General features: G+C 38.7%; 1 protein-coding gene across 1 annotated transcript in view; it reads left to right on the top strand.

Moving 5' to 3' along the window:
* Nucleotides 1–279: 279 nt before the first annotated feature.
* Nucleotides 280–21646, top strand: part of LOC120628561 — a 137964-nt gene continuing 116597 nt past the window's right edge. Inside the window, exon 1 of the mRNA XM_039896987.1 lies at nt 280–3344. Within this exon, the coding sequence (XP_039752921.1) occupies nt 511–3344 (2834 nt within the window). The 5' untranslated portion in view covers nt 280–510. The remainder of the gene's footprint in view (nt 3345–21646) is intronic.

Genomic DNA, 21646 nt, shown 5'->3' with positions numbered 1-21646 from the left:
TCCCGGCGCCGCGCGCGCAGCGCCGCGCCCGCGCTGCCGCTCTGCCCGCCCCCGCGACTGCGGCCCGTGTTCCTGTGGGCGCGCCAGCTCGACGGCACCGTGCAGGAGGTCCGCTGCGAGGACTACGACGCGCGAAACCGCATCCGCATAGCGCGCACCCCCGACGGCTGGCGAGTCATCCCGCGCACCGAAACCTTCGACGCGATCCGCCTGCCCGCGCCACCCACGCCGCCGAGCTCGCGCCGCCGGCGCAGACGCCGCCCGCGCTCGCGCCGCCGCGCGCGCCCAGCCGCCGAGCCCGCGCCCGCGCTGTGGCAGCCCGACCTGGAGTCGCACATCCCGTCGCACACCATTGCCGTGCCGCGCCAGCCGGCCGAGCCCACGCCGCTCGACAACCTGCTGGCCGTGGCCGAGCTGGAGTTCAACCAGCAGCGCAGCGAGCGCCTCCTCGACCTGGACGGCTCGGAGCCCTACTCCTTCCTCCCGGCCGAGGAGGTCGCGCGGGACGTGATGTCTTTCGAGCTCGGTGAGCCGAAGCAGGTGGAAGAAGCGATGTACTACGAGAGGAAAGCGCCGCCCGAGCGCGGCGAGGAGTACTCGAGTGAGATAGGCGCACACAAGGACCTCTTCGAGACCATAAGTGAAGCCCACTATTTACCGGAGCTCGGAGGCCCACATGACGAGGAGTTGCTTGAATCCTTAGTGGAAAAAGGTTGTGAAGATAATCAAATCCTGGTAGACCAGGCCTTGGATAAACTTAGTCAACTTGTGCACGGATCAGGTGAATATAACGTAGAGGATGATATGCTCCTGAGTGACGCTCCGGTTTCGGATATTATGAACCGACTCGAACAGACGCTCGAATCGCCCGGACAGAGCAGTATCACAGCAGCGCAGGGTCTGCTGCACCTACATCACATAGGAGATCACCTCTCCCAGGCAAACCATTCACAAGTCATGGAACAATCGTATATGTCAGAGGAAGTTTTCGTCCCTGAGGATACGTCTCAGTGTCCAATGGAATCTTTAGCTGCTGCTGCTACTGAGTTGCAGGAAATGAATGAGATGAATCATATGGAGTACGATGAGAATGTCGACAAGAGGCTAGAGTCGGACATTGGAAACGTACATGCCATGTGTACAGAACAAGTACCTGATTCACTTGACACTGAAACCGAAATTAAAACTTACCATGAGCTCCAGTCGCAATCTCTGCCCGATCAAAGTGAAATAAATACACCTATCCAAACGGCTGATGATGTCACCAGTAATGAATGTTTACAAAACTGTGAACAAATCTGTGCAAATTCAGAAGATGAACATAATTTAGGCCCCAATGAGGAAGAAATTCAGAAAGTTACCATAGAACCAACTCAAGATAACAGCAATGATGATCATGACGAGGAATCGGCGAACGAAGATATGGTTCCTACAGACTTAAGTATAAAGAGCGTGGAAAAGTCAATAGCGCCTCTAATACGTCCGTGTGATACACACACGCCTCACCTTGAAGACAATATGTCTGTAAAAAATGAAGAGCAGCCTAGAGATCTGACAGTACACAGGCGGCTGCCTACTCCGCAGGCGTCGCCACGAAGAATAGAACTACCACGCGCGCCGTCAAGGGAGTCCGACGCGATGCAATCCCCACAACCCAGTGGCATCCCAGCCGTACCAAGTTCACCTGAAATTTTTACTATGCCTCTGACAAAGAGCAAACAAACATTGTTTTTGGAAACACTACTTTCGTCACCCTCCCCTAAAATGTACACCTCGGAAGTGACGATAACAAAACAGCAATGTGAGCCACTCAACTTAGGGAAACATCGAAAATCTGCCAGTCCAACCGTTTCCAGTTGCTCAGATGAAATTAAAAAAGTAAGCAAGGACTTTGGAGAACCTCAAGAAAAGAAATTGAAGCGTGAATCAAATGAAGAGCTAGCGAAAGTTAGCAAAGTATTTAAAACAGAAGACCACGTCGCTAAGAAACCTGAGCTGAAAATTGTTGCGCAATTACCCATCGATGAACCTACTCCACTTAAACAATTACTGGTTCTAAAATCAAATCCTGAATTGAACATTCCAGATCCACTATTAGTCCCTAAGGATAAGCTAAACGCTATTCTCATTGCTCCGGGCAGAGAGATACCAGCACTACTTTTACAGAGGCCGGAGCTGAGGTTGCCACAAGCTTTGGCTTACCCGTCGGTTCTTCAAGATCCCGACATACTAGTCGTGTCATTAGCGCAGATAGAAACAATATTAGAGAACGAGGAGCTAAAATCACCTTCACCGAGACCTCCAAAAGAAAAGGACCCTAAATCGATCACGTCGTCCAAAAACTCTGAGAAATCAGGCACACCACAGCCTGATCAAACTAATCAACCTAAACCTATACCTTCAATGGACGCCCTCGCCGGAGACATAGATGCCGCTACGTCTGCCGCGCTCAACCAAATGCTTTGGTTGCCGTATCTAAGTCAACTAGAGGCAATGGCGGCGTGCTCTCAAAACATGGATTTTCTAAAAGCTTTAAATTCGGCCGGTTACACGGGGCAAAATTATCCGGACATCTCACAGATGTTTAACCATTCCAACCGCTACATGCCCCCGGGTGGTTTCCCGATGATGCCCCCAATGGATTACGACAATCGATTACAGTTCGCGATGTGGCAAGAAGCGATGTCACACGCGTCCGCGACGCACAGATCTAAACAAGGGGCTATGGCAGAGCAGATGAAGGAGCTATCTAAATCCACTGATGTCCAGAACCCGTATGTACATTCCACGAAGAACCATCCGACTAAAACTCATTCGTCTGCCCGGACGAGTCCTATAGCCCACAATTATAATAATCAACGCGGCATGGCTCACCATCCGTTCCTGCAGGGTATGTATCCGGGCATGAATCCGAATATACGACCGAATATGCCACTGCCAGGTCTCCAAATCCCTTATTTCAACCCCCAAATGATGGGGAACCAGCGGTCGCCACGCACTGGACAGCAGAAGAGTCCGAGCTCTCCGTTCTACCCAAATAACAACTACTTGCAATCAGTGAAACAGTCGGAGAGTCAGAATCACCAGCGAAATGCTCCGTCACAAGAGTCTCCGCGGCCTCGGATAAGTGTGAAATCGTTGCATAATCTTCTGGAACCTTCTGCGGCGGCGGCTTCCGGAGTCGGATCATCTCGGCGGACTTCCACCACTCCTACGTCGGTCATGGGTCGCCGGAGAGATGAGCCTGAAGTCGGGAGCACGACGACGGGAGAGCCGACCCCTCACATGCCGCCGCATCCGCACGACCCGTCATCGTTCCACCTCTGGCACCCACTGTTCGGCAAGTGAGTTTTTATCTTTACTAGACTACAGTCAATTGCATTCAATTGATACACAATCCACTCTCACTACTTGTGCATATTTGTATACGACTTTTGTGAATCTATCTTTAGATTTATACCGTAAAATTAAAATCGTTTGATTTGAATATAACAGTGTAAATATCTTAGAACAATTAATTATAAAGTAAATAATATAAAGATATTAAACAGCTATCTTGATTTTGTTAAAAATGTGTTGCCAACTTTTATTTCCTCAATTCGTCTATTGTCGTTGATTATTAGTTAGTAAATACAATATGTGCAATTACAGAGAGTAGACTGTATTAAAATGTTGTTTTTACAGGTCTTATTATTGTACTACTTTTTTTGAAACAGATTTCCTATGTATTTTTGAATATTTTGAGCAACAAAACTAATGAAAAATTTCCTAGAAATCGGATACGTATTTAATACTAAAGTAATCGGTAATCTTTACATAATAGACCTAAATCATTCTGAATGATAGTAAGTATAGTAACAAAGTATAGCATATACACATTTATCTCTAAGCTTCATTTTCTCTACAATGCGGAACAATATATTGGATGGCAAGTTTTAGAGATACATAAAAAACAAAATACTATAATATTATATAGAGACATACCGATTTGTCTGATTGTTGGATTTACAGTAAATAAGGCATATTTTATATAGAAATTCGCAACGCCAGGGAGCTTCGTTTTTCCCAATTTTTTTTCAGGAGTTTACAATAGGTGCACATATTAGTTTTGACAATCTCCCTTTCGCAATGCACTGTTGGGAGGTCCCGGGCTCTAGGCCGGGGTCTGTTCTGTTAGGAGGCCTGGGCCGTCGATGGCTAGTTAGCTCGTATGCCAGACCATGGTTGGAGACGAGAGACAATGGAAATATGGCACACTTTGGCGTCCATAACGATTATAATTCTGAAACAAAACGTCTACAATACTAAACTAATACTGCTTGAAGCGATGGTAGTAAATTTCTGGTCCACAAGTTTTGGTCACTAAAAAAATTTAGTGACCAAAACTTGTGGAAAAAAAATGCCAACATATTGTTTATGTTTATTCACAAGAATGCAGGTACATAGAGTTTTTATAATATTAAATAGAATCCAGTACATTCTACAGTGTATGAATATTTCACAATATCAAAAATGTTACAGTAATGAGATTAAATGAAGGAAGTACAATTTATTATAATTCAATAGATTGATAATTTACTTATATTTTTGATAGGTAGATTACATTTACGAGATACTTTTGTGACGTAAACCTGACTTATTTGTAAAAATAAAGGTAAGTACGTTTTACAATGGGTTCCATTAATATACCTACCCTGCAACGGTGTCATATTTATTAACATAACAATAGCGGCAAAGAAAATATCTACATAAACCAATATCGCAGGACATCAATAATGTATGTCGTACGTACTCGCTACTCGTATTTGCGCATAACTTTTCAGGTTTTTTTAAGTTCTCAATTTAAAGTTCCAATAATTAACTTTACCTATATTACCTACGTAATATTATGGAGGGTAGAGGTAAGGAGAGTCATCTGTGTATATGAAAAAGTGTCGTCAAAATGTATTAAATTAGGATGGCGCCACATTTGCATCAGGGTAACTCTTAAAAGAAGCGCCAAATATAAATATTGTTAGAGTAGGCTTGAAAAATAAACAAGGAAGTATGGAGATACAAGGAACTAAGGTTATATTTACCACAATATTTTGTACAACGTAAGTTGTTGAAATTCTCAATAATTAACTACTTTAGTCGATAATTACATTAAATTTTTTAACTCGGCATACTTCAATTCATCTACGATTGCTACATTCATACCATACCCTGTGCATCCACCAGCGCCATTGTGGAGGATTTTTGAACTGTTATTTAGCGCAACAACTGGACACTTTTTCAACTTTTCTCCCATATAAGATGACTCTCCTTACCTCTACCCTCCATAGTAATATAATTAGTGTTGCCCAAATGCAAGAACAAGACGAGACTTAGCCAGTCTTGGTCTTGGTCTTGCGCCAATACACCTGGTCTTGGTCTTGGTCTTGGTCTTGCGCTCCCAGTCTTGGTCTTGGTCTTGGTCTTGCAGCAAGAGTCTTGCAAGTCTTGCAATTACCTATTAGTCTATTACTATTTATTAAAGTTTACTTTAAATCTTAGAAAAACGTATTAGAATTGGAACATTGTGAGCTTGAATTAACATAGCCATAGTAAAGATCAAGCAGATTAATAAATAACTGAAGATTTGATAAGAAATTCGAAAAATCAACTGACCTATATGTCGTTTTCCATGGAAGTAACTGTTTCTTAATAAACATTTATGATTTATAAGCTTACATTTGCTAAAACATGTAAAAAAACAAATTAATTACAATAACTTGACTGTATTTTAAAGAACAATACTTATCTGTCTAGAAAGAGATTGAACCCTCAACTTATAAGAAATTTAATAAAAGAGTTTTACGATTTATCATTTATTTGAATAAAAAATAAAATACAACACAAATCAACAGCTTTATCATTAGGTTATGATACTTTATATCAATTCTTTTGACCAAGAATTAATACAAAGTAACCATCTGGCTGACTCATCACTTAACCTATTTCTATGTTTTCTAATTACTAATGATGCTTTAGAAAATAACCTCTCAGCAGGTACTGAAGTTGCAGGTATTGAGAGAAAATCACGGGCCATTTTCGATAAAATCGGATACTCTGTCTCATGCGTCCTCCACCAATTTAAAATGTCTTCCGAGCTGGCAGTTCTTGGTTTTCTCAGGTACTCCTCCAACTCGTCTATCACTAAGCCTTGAAGACAAGATCCAGATGACGTCGAGGGACATTCATAGAGTTTATCAAAGTCTATTACGTCTTCATCTTCATCACATACTTTATTGTCTTTTTCTGGTAATTCCAGAGATTTGTTCAGTGAGTGTAGACTTTTATATTCTTCATAAAGTTCATTGAACTTGCGCAGACTTTCTGTTTTAAGTTGCTTCCCCCACATTGTCAGGTCAAAAGTCTGAGCCTTATGCCTTGGGTCTAAAATTAAAGAAGTACAATAAATCCAGTTGCTCTTCTTGTAATGTTTAAGCATTTTGTCTCGAGCTGCTTGGAAAGCTAGAATGAGCCTTTCATCCACTTCAGATCGATTAGGTTTCTCATCTAACTGTTTTACCATGGATTCAATTTTATCTAGCAAGAGATTAAATGATACAATGACTAGCGGTAACGTAACATATTTGTCTCCACCAAGTTTTGTACTTAAAAGTTTAAAGTTTATTAGAAATTTATGTAATTTTTCGAGTACCTGCCATTCATTAGCTGTGATTTGAAAATCATTCAATTCGGTGACAGAACTGCACAATATGTCAATACCCGCTCTCACTTTTAAACCAAATCCAATCATATCATGTGTGGAATTCCATCTCGTTGGACAGTCAAGAATGGCATTTAGATTTGATGGCACGCCAGCTGCTTCACAAGCAGACTGAAACTTCTTCTTCACTATCTCACTTCTTTTTATTTTACTGGAAATACTGCGTAACTTTGTTACAGATGTACGCGAGTCAGCAATATTTGGTGCAGATTCTTCATCTTCCTCATCCTCAGTTTCGTCTGCATAGTCTTCGTACTGCTGATCTTGCGCGTTAGTGTCAGACTCACAGTGTAATGCTAAGGTCTTTAATAAATCTTGTACACCAAGGTTTAAAATGTGAGCAAAGCACCGGAAATGTTGATTGTCTGAATCAAAGTGTGGCGGCAGCTGTTTGCCCAGTTCATACATAAATTTGGTATTTGCAGTTGCGTTGTCGACCGTGATACCTTGTATTTTATCAATTATGCCATATTCCAATAAACATTCATGGAAAATCGTTGCAATATCTTCCCCAGTATGTCGACCGCGTGATGGTATAAAATCAAGAACTACAGATCGATACTTCCATTCGTTGTCTATATAATGAATAGTAACCCCGTAGTAACTCCTACCAGCAATTGACGTCCACCCATCAATGGTAAACGACATTTTAGATGATAATGGTTGAAGTCGTTCCTTGAGATTCAATTGGAGCTCTTCAAATCGCTCTTTGACTTTCCTTCTAAGTGTAGACCTTTTAGGAAACACCATATTAGGGCAAATACGTCGAAAATATACTTGTGTAGCTTCGTCATCGAAAAATGAGAAGGGAAGATATTTTTTCACCACCCAATCAACTGTAGCTGTCGTGATGTTGTCACTGCTGTTTTCCGACTGAAACAAAACAATAAATCTTGTGTTATTATTTAAAACATACTAGGTTTGAGCGTATAAGAGGAGGAGGTTTGTTGTTGTTAAATCGAGAAAATCGTTAAATTGATATTTGTTATATTAAGGTTGCACTGTACTGTAATTTACCAAAATAAAGTACTTAGTTGTTACTGGCCGATTAAATGAAAATATGGGTGTTTATAAAAAATATTTAAGACGATAATTACATACTTAATATGTCGCACCCCTAGATGAAAACACCACTAACTCAAAAATACTTACGTAAGTTAATGGCGTTTTTGAAAGTATCGCATGAATAGCTACGCGGAGTTAAAATTCTTTTAACTGTTAAAAAAATATTCTTACCTGTCCACTTCTTCCAGCGGTTACTAAAAAGCTTGTGATATCTCCACTTAATTTTGGTTTAACAGGAAGAAATATTTCTGATTCCTTTTTGTGGAAAGACATTAGATGTTTCCTTAAGCCTGAAGTGTTTCTGTTTTTCATTTTTATTTCAATCTTTTTATGTTGGCACAATTTACACAAGGCAGTTTGGGATGCATGAATTATTTCGAAAAACTCCTCAAATTTGCTTTTGGGTCTTTTAGATCTGTGACTCAAACTCTCGTTACTCGGACTAGAATAATTTGAATCTTCGTCACTCATATTAAATTGTACACGTGATACGTTTTTAGAAAACAACGAGAATTAGTAAAAACAATTATTAAGTTAGAATCGAAGCACAGCTCAATTGGAAATGACTGGAATTAAAATAATTCCTTCATTTATAGTACGTTTCCTTGCTTTTTACCGCGCCGCCTCGCCACGTGCCGGCTCTATGAAAAGGATGCCGCCGCAAATCGAACGATGCCGCGTGCGGCGTACAAACACACACTAAATATTACCTACTTGTACAGACGCGACCCGTGAATAAAATATATGTAAAGAATTAGTGCCAATCACTATTCTTTACATATAAGTGAATGTTTTGGCGTGCATCTATACTAATATTATAAAGCTGAAGAGTTCGTTTGTATGTTTGATGACAGAAGTTTTAAAATAAATAAATAAATCCTGAACGTCACTATACCTCCAAAGTTACTATTCCTCGTGGACGAAGTCGCGGGCACAGCTAGTAAATACTTACTCTCATCATCTCTCTCAGAGATATTCGAACACTTTTTTGCTATTTTTTCTTGTAAAAACTTAAGAAATATAATGACTAAATGTACAATAATAGTACCTAAGTAATTAGTTTAAAACCATATAAGTAATCAATATTATAATTACTTACTAGAATGAATTATTATGACATCTACTACCTATCCTCACCATTTTATCCTAATCATAATACTACTTGCGTGATCAGTATAATGTATTCATTTTCATTCTAAGCACTCTGAAACTTATTTATTCTTTGGAACACCTGTAGGTACTCTTAAAATTCGAAATTATTTTGCATGAATAGTGTCAAATGTTATGATTTCGGCGCGGCGGCAACGATTGTTTTAGATTTCAAAAGAAGCCGCCGGCGCGTGTATCATAACCATGTACTTCCGAAAAGCGGCAAATTTCTTTGAGAAGTAAGTACAAAACCTTTGATGCCGCATTATCAAAGTGCCGATGGTTAAAACATAACTATGCATGCACTCAGTTTGATTTTAATAGATATTTTTTTATTCGCTATGTTTATGGTATTAGTCGTAATGCGCATAGGTCCAGTTTTTCATATTCTTTGATATAGTTTATGCGTCTCATAGAATTCCTAAGCGTACCTACCTACCTATACACCGAACTGTTACACCTAACTACTCCGTGAAATAGCGCTACGTCCTAGCTGCAAGACGCAAGAGTCTTGCAGGCTATGTCTTGTTCTTGCTCAAGTCTTGCACGGTCAGTCTTGGTCTTGGTCTTGCTAAAAATACGCGGTCTTGTTCTTGGTCTTGGTCTTGCAAAAACGCAAGAACAAGACCAAGACTGCAAGACCAAGACTGAATTTGGGCAACACTAAATATAATATTCCGAATTCTTACAGTACCTACTTAACTTTAATAATTACAGATTTACATTCATATATTTATAAAACAATTATAAACTAAATTAAACTATCGATCTTTCGACATTATTGACTTTTATTAATGTTTCACAGGATAGGTTCACAATATTAGATCTGTATTCAATAAATAGTAAGCACCCATCTTTCCATGATTATATCTCGAATATCAGCAAAGCAGTGAAGCATTTTCTTTTTTTTTTAATTTATTTTACGGCCATGGATTCAAGTCCTTCAAGGCCTTTCTAAAATATTACATTTTAGCTTAAAACTAATATAAGGTAATCGTGATTTTCTTTGAAACATTAAAATAAATACAACAAAAAAAGAATTGATATAAAAACTGTAAGATTTTAGTTACAATTAAATAAACAGTTTAATTATTTACTCTATTACAAATAAAATCAAAAATAGGCTTAAAATATGTACTTTCTTTACAAATTTATAATCACTACGTTCTATATACCACAGACAACGACAATGTTTCATTATCTGTGGTATAAAGAATTAATATTAAGATTGCCAACACTATGTACCGAAATGAAACTAAGTAAAATCTTAACCGTCTTCGAAACCCCCGCAGCGAGGCATAGAGCCTAAGATGCAGGCAGCATTTAAAAGTTTTTTTTTTATTTCAGTATAATATACCGTTTCTTGCCAGATTGCCATGATTATTTTTATTGAGGATGTTTCTAAAGTTGCCAGTATGACTTATAAATACTTAAGGGCATGCTTTCTATAACTCTTAAAATGCTTATCCTTAACTTTTTTACAACTCGTACTGGAGATTTTCTTCATTTTATATCACCTGCATACCCTCTATGCGCGCCACTGACGACTCTTAATAGTAAGATAAGAGTTAGAATTTCGACTTGAATAAAAAAGATTCGAAATCTTAGTGTGTGCCAAGTTCTAGTTCAAGAACATTTAGGCATGTTCTTGAGGTTTATGACCTTTATTTGCCCTTAGTTGACCCCGTTTTATTTTACAGTCGATGTTTGACTCATGATGGTGACTGGGGAACTGAGCTCCTAGTTTTTACCGTTTGCCTATTCCGTACCGCTGGGAGTGGATTGCAATATATCGTTTGATGGTTTCCTAAAGCTTTGAAGTCGAGTGACATTTGGTTAATCAATCAATATACACATTGCCATCTAGCCCCAAAGTAACCGTAGCTTGTGTTATGGTTACTTACATAGCTAAAGATAGATACAGATAATATACAGATAAACACCTACACACTAATAAAACAAACATGTTCATCACACAAACATTTTCCAGTTGTGGGAATCGAACCCACGGCCTAGGACTCAGAAAGCAGGGTCGCTGCCTACTGCGCCAGTCGGACGGCCGACTGGATTAACTTAATCTCTAGATAGAGATTGACTTAATCTCTATCTAGAGATTTGCTAAAGACTCAACTCCGAAAAGATAGATATGCGTGTCCCCCGAAAGGGACAGTAGTTGTAACGCTATGCTTATTTCTGCCGCGAAGCAGCATACTTGCGTTCCGGTCTGAAGGGCGTAGTTGCCGGTGTAATTAGGCACATGAGGCTTGCTTCAACGGTGAAGGAAAACATGGTGAAGAAACGTGCATGCCAGAGAGTTTTACATAATGTTCTCAAAGGTGTGTTGAGTCCACCGATCCGCACTGGGCCAGCGGACAACAGCCTTAACTTACAACCCGATGCTCTTTAATGGGTTGATATGATTATGATAATGATTTAACACCAGGTTAGGTTGACGGACACAGTGCGGTACTGTGCATACGAGTCTATCGCGTACCCTGCGAAGTGCTCTGTTTATAGGCGTTGGGCTAGGCATATAGTCAGTGGGCATTCTGCTTGGTTCTTTAATTATAACTGTAAAAAAGTAGACTTCTCATGCCTTTGAGAAATGTATAGAATACTCTCAGGCATGCATGTGACCTCACTATGTTTTCCTTCAACGTTGAGTCAAGTCTTGTTTATTGCTTATGACACAACGGTGTATCCGGGTGTACAAGAGGTGTATCCGGAGGGTCAAGCTCGGTCCCCCCGAAAAGGTGGCCGAGTCCTGACCACTCTGTTAACATAAAGAGAGTTAAACTAACGGGCTGTAATCCGGCACCGTAATGGACGCCATGCTCATAGCATTGATAATAATTGAATTGTGCACAAATGTAAATCTAAACTGACAGTTCAATAAGTAGTACTAAATAGGATATTTGACAAATCCCCCTTCTGAAAAGGTGTTACTTTTATAATTATAGTTATAATTGTGTACTACTAAGTACTAGCTGTTGCCCGCGATTTCGTCTGCGTTTGATATTGTTTTTTGATGTGGCATTAAATTTAGTTGTAGATCTAAAAAAAATTAAAGTATGTAGTATCGCTAAGCCTTAAATGAGGGATTTGCTGCTGTCCACTAGAAGAAGAAGAAGAAGTTCTGTCCTCTATCTCCAACCACAGTTTGGGCAAAATTAAACACATATTATAACCTCTATAGTACAAAAATAATTATTTAAATCGGTTATAATTTGTCGGAGTTATGGTGTAAAATCGTCAAACACTCATCCCCTCTCCCAAAGGAACCGAGCTTAATGTCGGGATAAAAATATCCTATATTACTTCTAACACTTCCAAGAATATGTGTACAAAGTTTCATTAGGATCGGTTAAGTAGTTTTTGCGTGAAAGCGTAACAAGCAAACTTACATTGACATTTATAATATTAGTAGGGATAGGGATAGTAGGGATAGGGATAAGTTTGAAGCGAAGATAGCCCAGTGGTAAGGGCTCCGGCCTTTCGTTAGGGGCTCAGAGTTCGATCCCCGGCATGCAGCTCTAACTTTAACTTTTTTTTTTTACCCTTTCTGAGTTATGTGCGTTTTTATTTTAAACAAAAATATCACCTTTCTTTAACGGCAAAGGGAAACATCGTGAGATCGTGCATGCCTGAGAGTTCTCCATTAGGCGTGTGAAGGCTACCAAACTGGTCAGCGTGATGGACATAGGTCCTAAGCTTTTCTCATTCAGCACGGCTAACATGGGCAGGAGAGAATTATGTCCCCGGGGAAAGGATAAAAATGTATCTTCTCCCACAGCTTTATCAACTCTCAGAGCATTGACGCACAAGTGGAAATAATATCCAAATAATATATGTGTAATAATAAAAGGGGGTGCACTTCTCCTATTCCATGTTCCCGTGCTTTAACAGGTTATTTTTTTTTTTTTTTTTCTTTCTTTAATTGGAAAACCAGCAGTTGTAGATACTAAATAGTTAACAAATTGGTTGACTTAAAACTAATAACAGGTTTCCACAGATAAGTCTTATATAAACAAGGGTACCAAGAACCCAGCAAAACCGCAGCAAACTATAACTAAGTGTTAAGTTTACCTAGCATGCAAGCATGCAATGCTATGCCTTGTTAGGGGCAGTGGCGTTCTTAGGGTTTTGAATTTGAGCAAGACCACTTAGCTAACGGACAAATTAAACTCGTCATGATCTCTAAGTCACCATTCTTGTTTTGCTAAATGACAAACCATATTAACAAATCTTTGAAAAACACTACGGTTAGGGTCAGCACCCGAATTATGATAAAGAAGTTTCTATGCAATGTTTGCTAAAATTAAAAAGTAATCATCTTTGAGTTCTGCTCTCTTTAATTCTTATGATGCCTGGTAATTTATGTCGTATTCAGCCGCGTTCCAACCATTATTTTCATGAGAAAAAAAATATGCAAAAATTTACCTGTTGTTCGCCAATTATTTTTTGATTTTGCCACAGAAACAATTTGCACACAAATTGAGCTCATATTTATATTTACTATAATTATTAAGAAAACAAACCAGTAAAATGCACTATTCAACTCAAAAAAACAATAATAAACTCCTAACTAAGTAGTTACTAATCAATAATAATGAATCTGTCAAGTGTCAACTAGTTGTAACGCAAACAATAACACGCGTGAAGTTGTTTTAATTCGCACGCTGGTCATCTTCACTAACTTCAACTCGCAATCTGGCATTTGATCTCCATACTAAATTATTAAATAATCTAGATTGTCTCTGCTAAAAACATTGAAATTTCTATGAGAGAGAGCAGTAAAATAAAAGCCCCATATAAGCAAATGATTGTGAGCGAGACAAAGCGGAGCCTCCGATCGCGTACGAAGACACGCGAAGCGCGCGATAGTGATAGTTCGGCGCGGCGCCGCGCCGTTCGGCTGGTTGCTACCACAGAGACTACCTGCCAGAGTAACGTAGTGCTTGCAGTAAAGTAGACAAAGAGTGTATACATTATTAAGCAAAAGTTAAAACATTGTATTTATATCAGCATTGCTATCAAGTTTTAAATATTTTGTTAATTTCATTTCGGAATAGTCGAGAAAAATTTAAAAGAGATATTTATTGTAACGCAAGCCCGGCTTTTCGGCTTGTATGGTAGTACCGCCACTGGTTAGGGGATGTAATCGGGGGATATAATTTTTATCTCCTGGCCGTGCTAGCCCTAGAGGAGACTTATGCCCTGTAGTGGATCGGTAATGGTCTAACATTAATGACTAAAGTTAGTTTATATAACTTCAAAAGGTTTAATATTTTGTTTGTATTAAGAACGTGTAGGGCTGACTAAAGTATGATTTATGCTAAGCCGTGACGAGTTCGGACCATGCCCGGATCTAAAAATTCGCTGTACATACTGATGTTATTTTAAAAGTGTGTTTGTTTGTCCTTTCTTCACGTCATAACTTAGCAACCCATCAACTTGATTTTTGCGTAGAGTTACGACGGAAAGTAACGTAGGCTACTTTTTAAGCATAGGATAACCCGTAATAAACGTGGATGAACAGTGTTGGCATTAGGTAGTTACTTGATAATAAAAATAATAAATAAATATATACTACGATAATACACACATCGCCATCCAGCCCCAAAGTGAGCGTAGCTTGTATTATGGGCACCTAGGCGACTGATGAATATATACAGATAAAAACTGATAAATGTCATTGTCATTGTCAATCACACAAACATTTTCCAGTTGTGGGAATTGAACTCACGGCCTTGGACTCAGAAAGCAGGGTCGCTGCCCACTGCGCCAATCGGCCGTCAAATTGAATTTATTTACCTATTTAAAACAAATATTACTGCCATGATCAATAAAGCGTGTTCATTATTTTTATATTACATAGCATGGCAACCCTACGCTGAGTGGAATTACGAATAGGTGCCTCAATGAGAAACTTTCATAAAAAGAACCCCTTTTTAAATGGACAAAGTTTTCCGACCCTTTGCACTCCGAGCTGAGCCGTAGGTAGGTACACCCCCGCGTTATGAAAAAGAATTAAAATCCGTACAAGTATTACTTAGTTAGTGAGCGTTTTAAATAACACGAACCTAATAATATATGTATAATCACATCACTTAAACTGATTTCTGATTACTTGATTAACGTAATCTCTCTGACGATATATAAGAAATGCACTAACTTTACTGTCAGATGGTGATAACAAAAAAAATTACCCGGCTAAGTTTGTTGTCGGCTGACATAGACCAGGGCGCGTTTGGTACTCTCGTAGCTTTAGGTTTTAGTTGGTGAACGAAGTTATCACCATCCCATTACAATGATGTAAACATATATGTATGAAAGCTGCATAAATGCCTAGGCCTACATGAATAAAGAAATTTTGAATTTTTAAAGACAAGACTTGTTGACTACCTAATTGCGAATGTTTGTACAATGTTAACGAATTTCTAGAAAAGTGTGAATCTTACTCAAAATTTTATAATTTATTCTATGTTTTAATAAATCCTTGTGACAAAAAAAGCTAATCTTAAGTAAGCTATTTTATCACAATATTGTTATTATATGATTATTAATAATAAATAAATACTCGATAATTTTTAAAATAATTGCACGCCATTTCTGTGGGAAATTTCATAGGCACTCCGTAGTTTTTTAAAACATTTTTGTGTATTTATGATTATTGTTTTTCATCATCTTTAGTATTTTATGTGTTTTAAGTAACATTTGTTGTCTGATGAAAATACATTTTACAATAAGCTTACATTTATCTATTTTATTTCATTTTATTTATTTGGTACATTAAAAATAACATATTATAACAATAGCTCTTAAATATAAACAAAAAGAGAGTGAGTTAATATGTATGTATGTAATACTTAACACTATCCAAATAATACTAAGGAACACTTACTATGAGAGACAATCTAAACTGTAGGTAACTGAAGTACCTAATCAATCTTGTATAAAATATCTATACCTACTGTAAAAAATTTCAGTCACGCTCCCAAAAGTGGACGACTAAATATATTCTGCTGCTAATGGATGTCGCGTCAGATTTTAGAACAAATAACCTTACCAACGAATGCTTCTGAATCTGGACCCGGAATGGGGTCAGGCTGACAGGTCAGACAGGCTGGCTTTAGAAATAGATGAAAATAGAGTTCCATTTCCGAATTGAGACATCAAAATAGACGCTGTATATTTAAAATATTGGAACTGTCTACCTGCCAGAATGTTTTTAAAATTCCACTACACGTTAACCCTTGATTGCAATCTCAACTGATTCTAAATGGTGATGCAGTCAAAAAGGTGGTAGCAGCTTATCAATTTGATATGACGGCTAACTAGCGCAGTGGGCTGCGACCATGCTTTCTGAGTTGGAGGCTGTGGGTTCGATTCCCACAACTGTAATATGTTTGCGTGATGAACATGAATGTTTTTCAGTGTCAGGGTGTTTATCTATACATAAATACTTATAATATCAGGGTGCATATTATAAGTATTTATGTATATTATTCATGAATATATTGATCCGTTATCTTAGTACCCATAACACAAGCTACGCTTACTTTGGGGCTAGATGGCGAAGTGTGTATTGTCGTAGTATATTTATTGTAAATTGTAAGTATCAGTTTAAGAGTTCCTTAAACATTGGGTACGCACCGCTGAATTGTTGTCGTAACTTTAGATGGCGCCTAACGTCCTTAGTCAACATCTATGCGTTGATGAAACGTTTGACGCTCACTCAAATCATTAGGCATCCAATTTAAAGGTTTCCCTAGTCTTAGTAAAAAGGATTATTAGGTTGGCCTTTTTTTTTTAGGTTTGGTGGAAAAGCTTTATTGCTACCTCCGACCCTTGGGCAGGATGGAGGTTACGTGGGACTCCCCCCTCTAAAAAGGGTAAACCCAAACTAAAAACCACCACGGCTTGTCCCTCTTGTTGCTATTGCTAGGCCGCCTGGGGAACCCGTTGTATACCTCCCTGACTATCATTTAGGTAGCGCGTCTCATAAGATAGACAGAATACGACTTTTTATTCAAAATTCAATTTCAAAATTTCTTTATTCATGTTGGTTCTATCACAGGCACTTATGAAGCGTTCAAACAAATATGTTTACATAATTGTAAGAGGGTGGTGATAACTTCGTTCGCCAACTTAAACTTAAAGCTACGAGGGTTCCAAACGCGCCCTGATCTCAGAATAGCACACAACAAACTTATCCGGGACTTTAGACCAACCACGCTAACGGTTTGGCGGGGTAACAGTATTTCCTAACACCGGGCTGGTAATTTCTGTGAATTTCTAGACGGAAAAAGTCATTACGTAACCTCGGCTACCGAACTGGTAACCTATAATTTGTCATGTGAAAATAACACCTGCTGCCCATTTCAGTTAAGTACTAGATAGTGTCTTTATTGATTACTAAAGTGGCCCTTTTACAGAAATAGAATTAAATGTCCATCGTCTACAAAACACCACTGACGTGGCCTGAATCGGTTGGAGCATTTATATTGCATGACAAAAGATACACCTACTCTGTGGTTAGGTATTCAGTTCGAGTCTTCATAACTTTTCCAATGCACCTCAAAGAGGATACAAACATTTCGTGAATTTAGCTATTGGGTGGACTGTTATAGTGAAATTTAATTAGAATTTCCCACTGGATTAGTGGAGTTATGAAGACTCGAACTGAATACCTAAACAGAGTAGGTATATCTTTGCTTCTCTTTTCATCTCTTTTCTTTCACAGCTATCGAAGAACAATTTAGGTGTTCCTATACGAATGTCAGCTTATATTTTATCTCCATTTGAAACTCCGACGACATGACGTACAAGTATCTCCGGAACTAATAATATAGTGTCTTTAGTACTTCAAAAACAAGTCTGCTTGCATGTGGATTAACCACTAAAAAAAATCGGTATAGTTTACTGCAGGGTCATTTTTAGTTATATATAAATAAATAATAATTATATTCTACAACAATACACACATCGCCATCTAACCCCAAAGTAAGCGTAGCTTGTGATATAGGTTAAGTAACTAATTTAGCTAATGCATATTTTTATGAATATAATATACATAAATACTTATAATATACAGATAAATAAAAGAAACCTCAAATTTATCCTAATACTTACTCCTGCAAATTTATATCCACCTCCATCTCTCGTAGGCCTTTAAAATGGGAAATAGCAATAGGACTACAGATGCAGGATACAAAAGGCGGCCTTATCGGTTAGCCATGCGACTTTAACATTAGGAAAACACTAGAAAAATAGACTGAATAATTAAAAATAAATATTAAGAAAATAAATATAAATAATAAACTCATAAACATTATTAAGAGCAAAGATATATTACAAGTTTTCTTCACTGTATAATTTAGTGATTTTGAAAGCTTAACAGAAAAATCCAAGACTTCTAACAATTCTCGGCAGAGGTCTGCACTCTTGGGTTTCTGCAGTGCCTGATTAAGCAAGAGCGGGGCCCGTAGCAAATTCTTTAAAAGAGCTCTTTGATCTGCTATGGTTTCTTAAGTATAAATTGGTAAAAATGCAATTCAATTCTCAATACGTATCTTAAATACAATACATATTTGCTATCTATAGGCAGTGGCGTGCACTCCATACATGCTCAAAAGCACTGCATACCCCAAACATTGATATATAACTCGAATAGGAGGAGAGTTTGTGCCGGTTTATGCAATTTTCCTGGTGTATGCATACCCTGGTGAGAAACCCAATGCACGCCACTGTCTATAGGTTACAATTTTGTGGGTAATTAATAGTGTAGTAAATTACTGTAGCCAATGTCTGTGTGCGTGGGCGTGTGTGTGTGTGTGTGTGTGTGTGTGTGTGTGTGTGTGTGTGTGTGTTTCATGTCTGTCAGGCAGTCAGGCAGACATGAGTGGTATTAAACATGCGGGCCCTCTTTCGCGTAGTTACTCGTTACGTTACTCTTTCCGTAGCAATTGCTACGTGGGTAATCCGGCCGGGGTTTCTGATTCTGAAATCTCGTCATCACAACTTGCACATACTAACTCTATCTGTGGTATAGGTAGGTCCATGACAGGAAACACAGTCGCCGGAAGGGCGTTTCATACCTCCCGTACGTAATAAATAGTAATAGATAGGTAACTAGCGTGGCAATTACAAAACAGCTTCTAAGTACCACTCTGTACATCCATAATTGTTAGTTATATTCTGCATTTTTTTCTGTCAACCCCCTGTCGCAGAGGTACATTTGGTCTCCGAGCATTTGCATTCAAGTTGAAATAATATCCAAATAATAACTGTTAGAAGTGATAGCCGAATGGGTATGAGCTCGACTTCATTTTCGGAGGGCCGAGTTCGAATCCCAGCACGCACCTCTAACTTTTCAAAGTTATGTACTTTTTAAGTGAATATAATACGACTTGCTTCAACGATGAAGGAAAACATTGTGAAGAAACCTGCATGCCTGAGAGTTCTCCATAATGTTCTCGAAGGTGTGTGGAGTCCACCAATCCGCACTGGGCCAGCGTGGTTGACTACGGCCTTAACCCCTGTCATTGTGGGAGGCCCGTGCCCCGTAGTGGGTCGGTTAGGTTAGGTAATGGGTGAACGATGATAATTAACTGTAATAAAAAACGTGGTTAAACTTCTCCTATTTCGTGCTGCCGTCCTTTGATGGACACGTTAATTTTTTCCCCTTGTCAGAAAATACAATCGGGGGATATAATTTTTGTTTCTTGCCTCTATAATTGTTAATTGTATTGATTCAATTTGGCGCCTTATAATTTCACACTTGTATCTTTGGCTTATGCTCTGTGTTCTCACTCCAAAAATACAGTTTTGCATCACTAACGTGTTTCTATCAAAATACTTTACTTTTATCAATAATTAATAAACAATAGTACCCATATATTTGTAGATAGAAAGCTTGTTAAAATTAACTTAAAATAAAAATAATGTATCAATAAAAAATAGAATGGCAAGAAGCCTATGCTAGCCTTAACGACAAGGGTAATTTGATAATTTCAAATTTCTGTTATTTCTATGGTCTGGAGTGAAGGCTTCGGCTGTGGCTGGTTTACTTCCTACGGTACGATAGCGTAGAAAGCGATAAGGGGTAACCAATAAGCTCCAAGGCAAATCAGGTTCTGTGTGGTAGTGTTTGTATTCTCTTTGGCAAGCGCTACGAAAACACAGACAAACGGGTCAAACTTATAATACCCCTCTTTATCGTCGGAGGTAAATTTATAGGAAGTCGAAATAAAACTTTGTAACTACAGAGCTACCTACTGCTGGGACTTGCATAATAAAGTATTTAGTGTCAATTTAAAATTCCGCTTGAACGCCCCGTCCCGTTCGAAGCCAAGTACTAATAAACGTATCAATTATTCAGAGAGACCTAAACGGTAGGACATATACATTTTCTGTTGCCTATTCGTGGGAAGCCACCATCGTGTCTACAAGGTCATTTGGAATGGGGCCTCCCCTTGTATTGCGTCATCAACTCTTTTTTGAAGTGAAAATTTATTTTGGTGTCTTAAGCAAATTTTTGGGTGAACAAAAATCATGGAACTCGCGTCATCGTCACCGAACGCTTCCCATGAGCTACATGTTTACTGTCCATTATCATCATCATGAGCATTGGTCTCCTCTAACAAGGAGAATAGGGGTTACTGTATATACAACGTGTGAATAAAAACCGAAATAATACTTAAGAAGCTTAGTCTTGTCTTAAGACTCTTAGCTTAGCTTGTCTTCCTGAGGCAGAGATACATTATTTACCGTCTCTGAAACTTATCTGTGAAAACGAAACGCTAATAGTTTTTGAGTAAACCGTTGCCATAGTTTTCACTGAAAGAAATTATACAGCCCTAACAGCACATGCAGAAGTAAAATCAAGTGATCCCTGTCACTTTATTAGGTACGCGGCGCGTAGCGTAGGTACTATACACGTGTTAGTCTTTTATCTTCAATAGGGTTGTCATATGTAAACATTTATGAATTCGTTTTAACATTATATTTAATTTTATTATATTTAATAATTTAATATTATTTACAGGGTGATTCCTTATGTAATATACTTATGCATCCTTCAATATTTTTTCGTAATTCCGTTACACGTTGTATATGTACACAGATTTAGTTGGCACGTCTATCGGGAGTCCCCATGAAACATTCAACGCTGTACCTATTACAGTTCATGAGAGCCTGCTGAAAGACAGACGGACAGACAGCGGAGGCTTAGTAATAGGGTTTCGATGCCACCCTTCGGGTATGCAGCTCTAAAACTGGAAAAAAGGCTATATTACAAAAGGCCGGAAACCCCTCGGGCGCCAAACCCTTGCCGAACTCATAATACGTCTTACATAACATAAGTAGGTATTGGAAACAATACGAAAATTTTAATTAAGCCTTCTATACTGCTCCACAGTCTATGCGTAGAGCGAGGAATCTGTAACGCTCCAATACAATGCTCTGTCTCCCTCTGTCGTGTGCCACATGTGTGTAGCCATCCCGCTCGCACCCGCCCACCCTTGTGCTGCCTTCATTGATTGCGGCCGGGACGTCTCATTGATTTCCCTTCAAAGTTATAGGATACAATAAATGCACGTCGCCTCAACCGCGTCAAATCTATAAACTCCAATTTTTCTTACATGTCTTATTATAAAAACAATCTATCAATTACTT

Source organism: Pararge aegeria, chromosome 13 (assembly GCF_905163445.1).
Source record: "Pararge aegeria chromosome 13, ilParAegt1.1, whole genome shotgun sequence".
Lineage (NCBI taxonomy): Eukaryota > Metazoa > Arthropoda > Insecta > Lepidoptera > Nymphalidae > Pararge > Pararge aegeria.
This window is presented reverse-complemented; position numbering and strand designations above follow the sequence as displayed.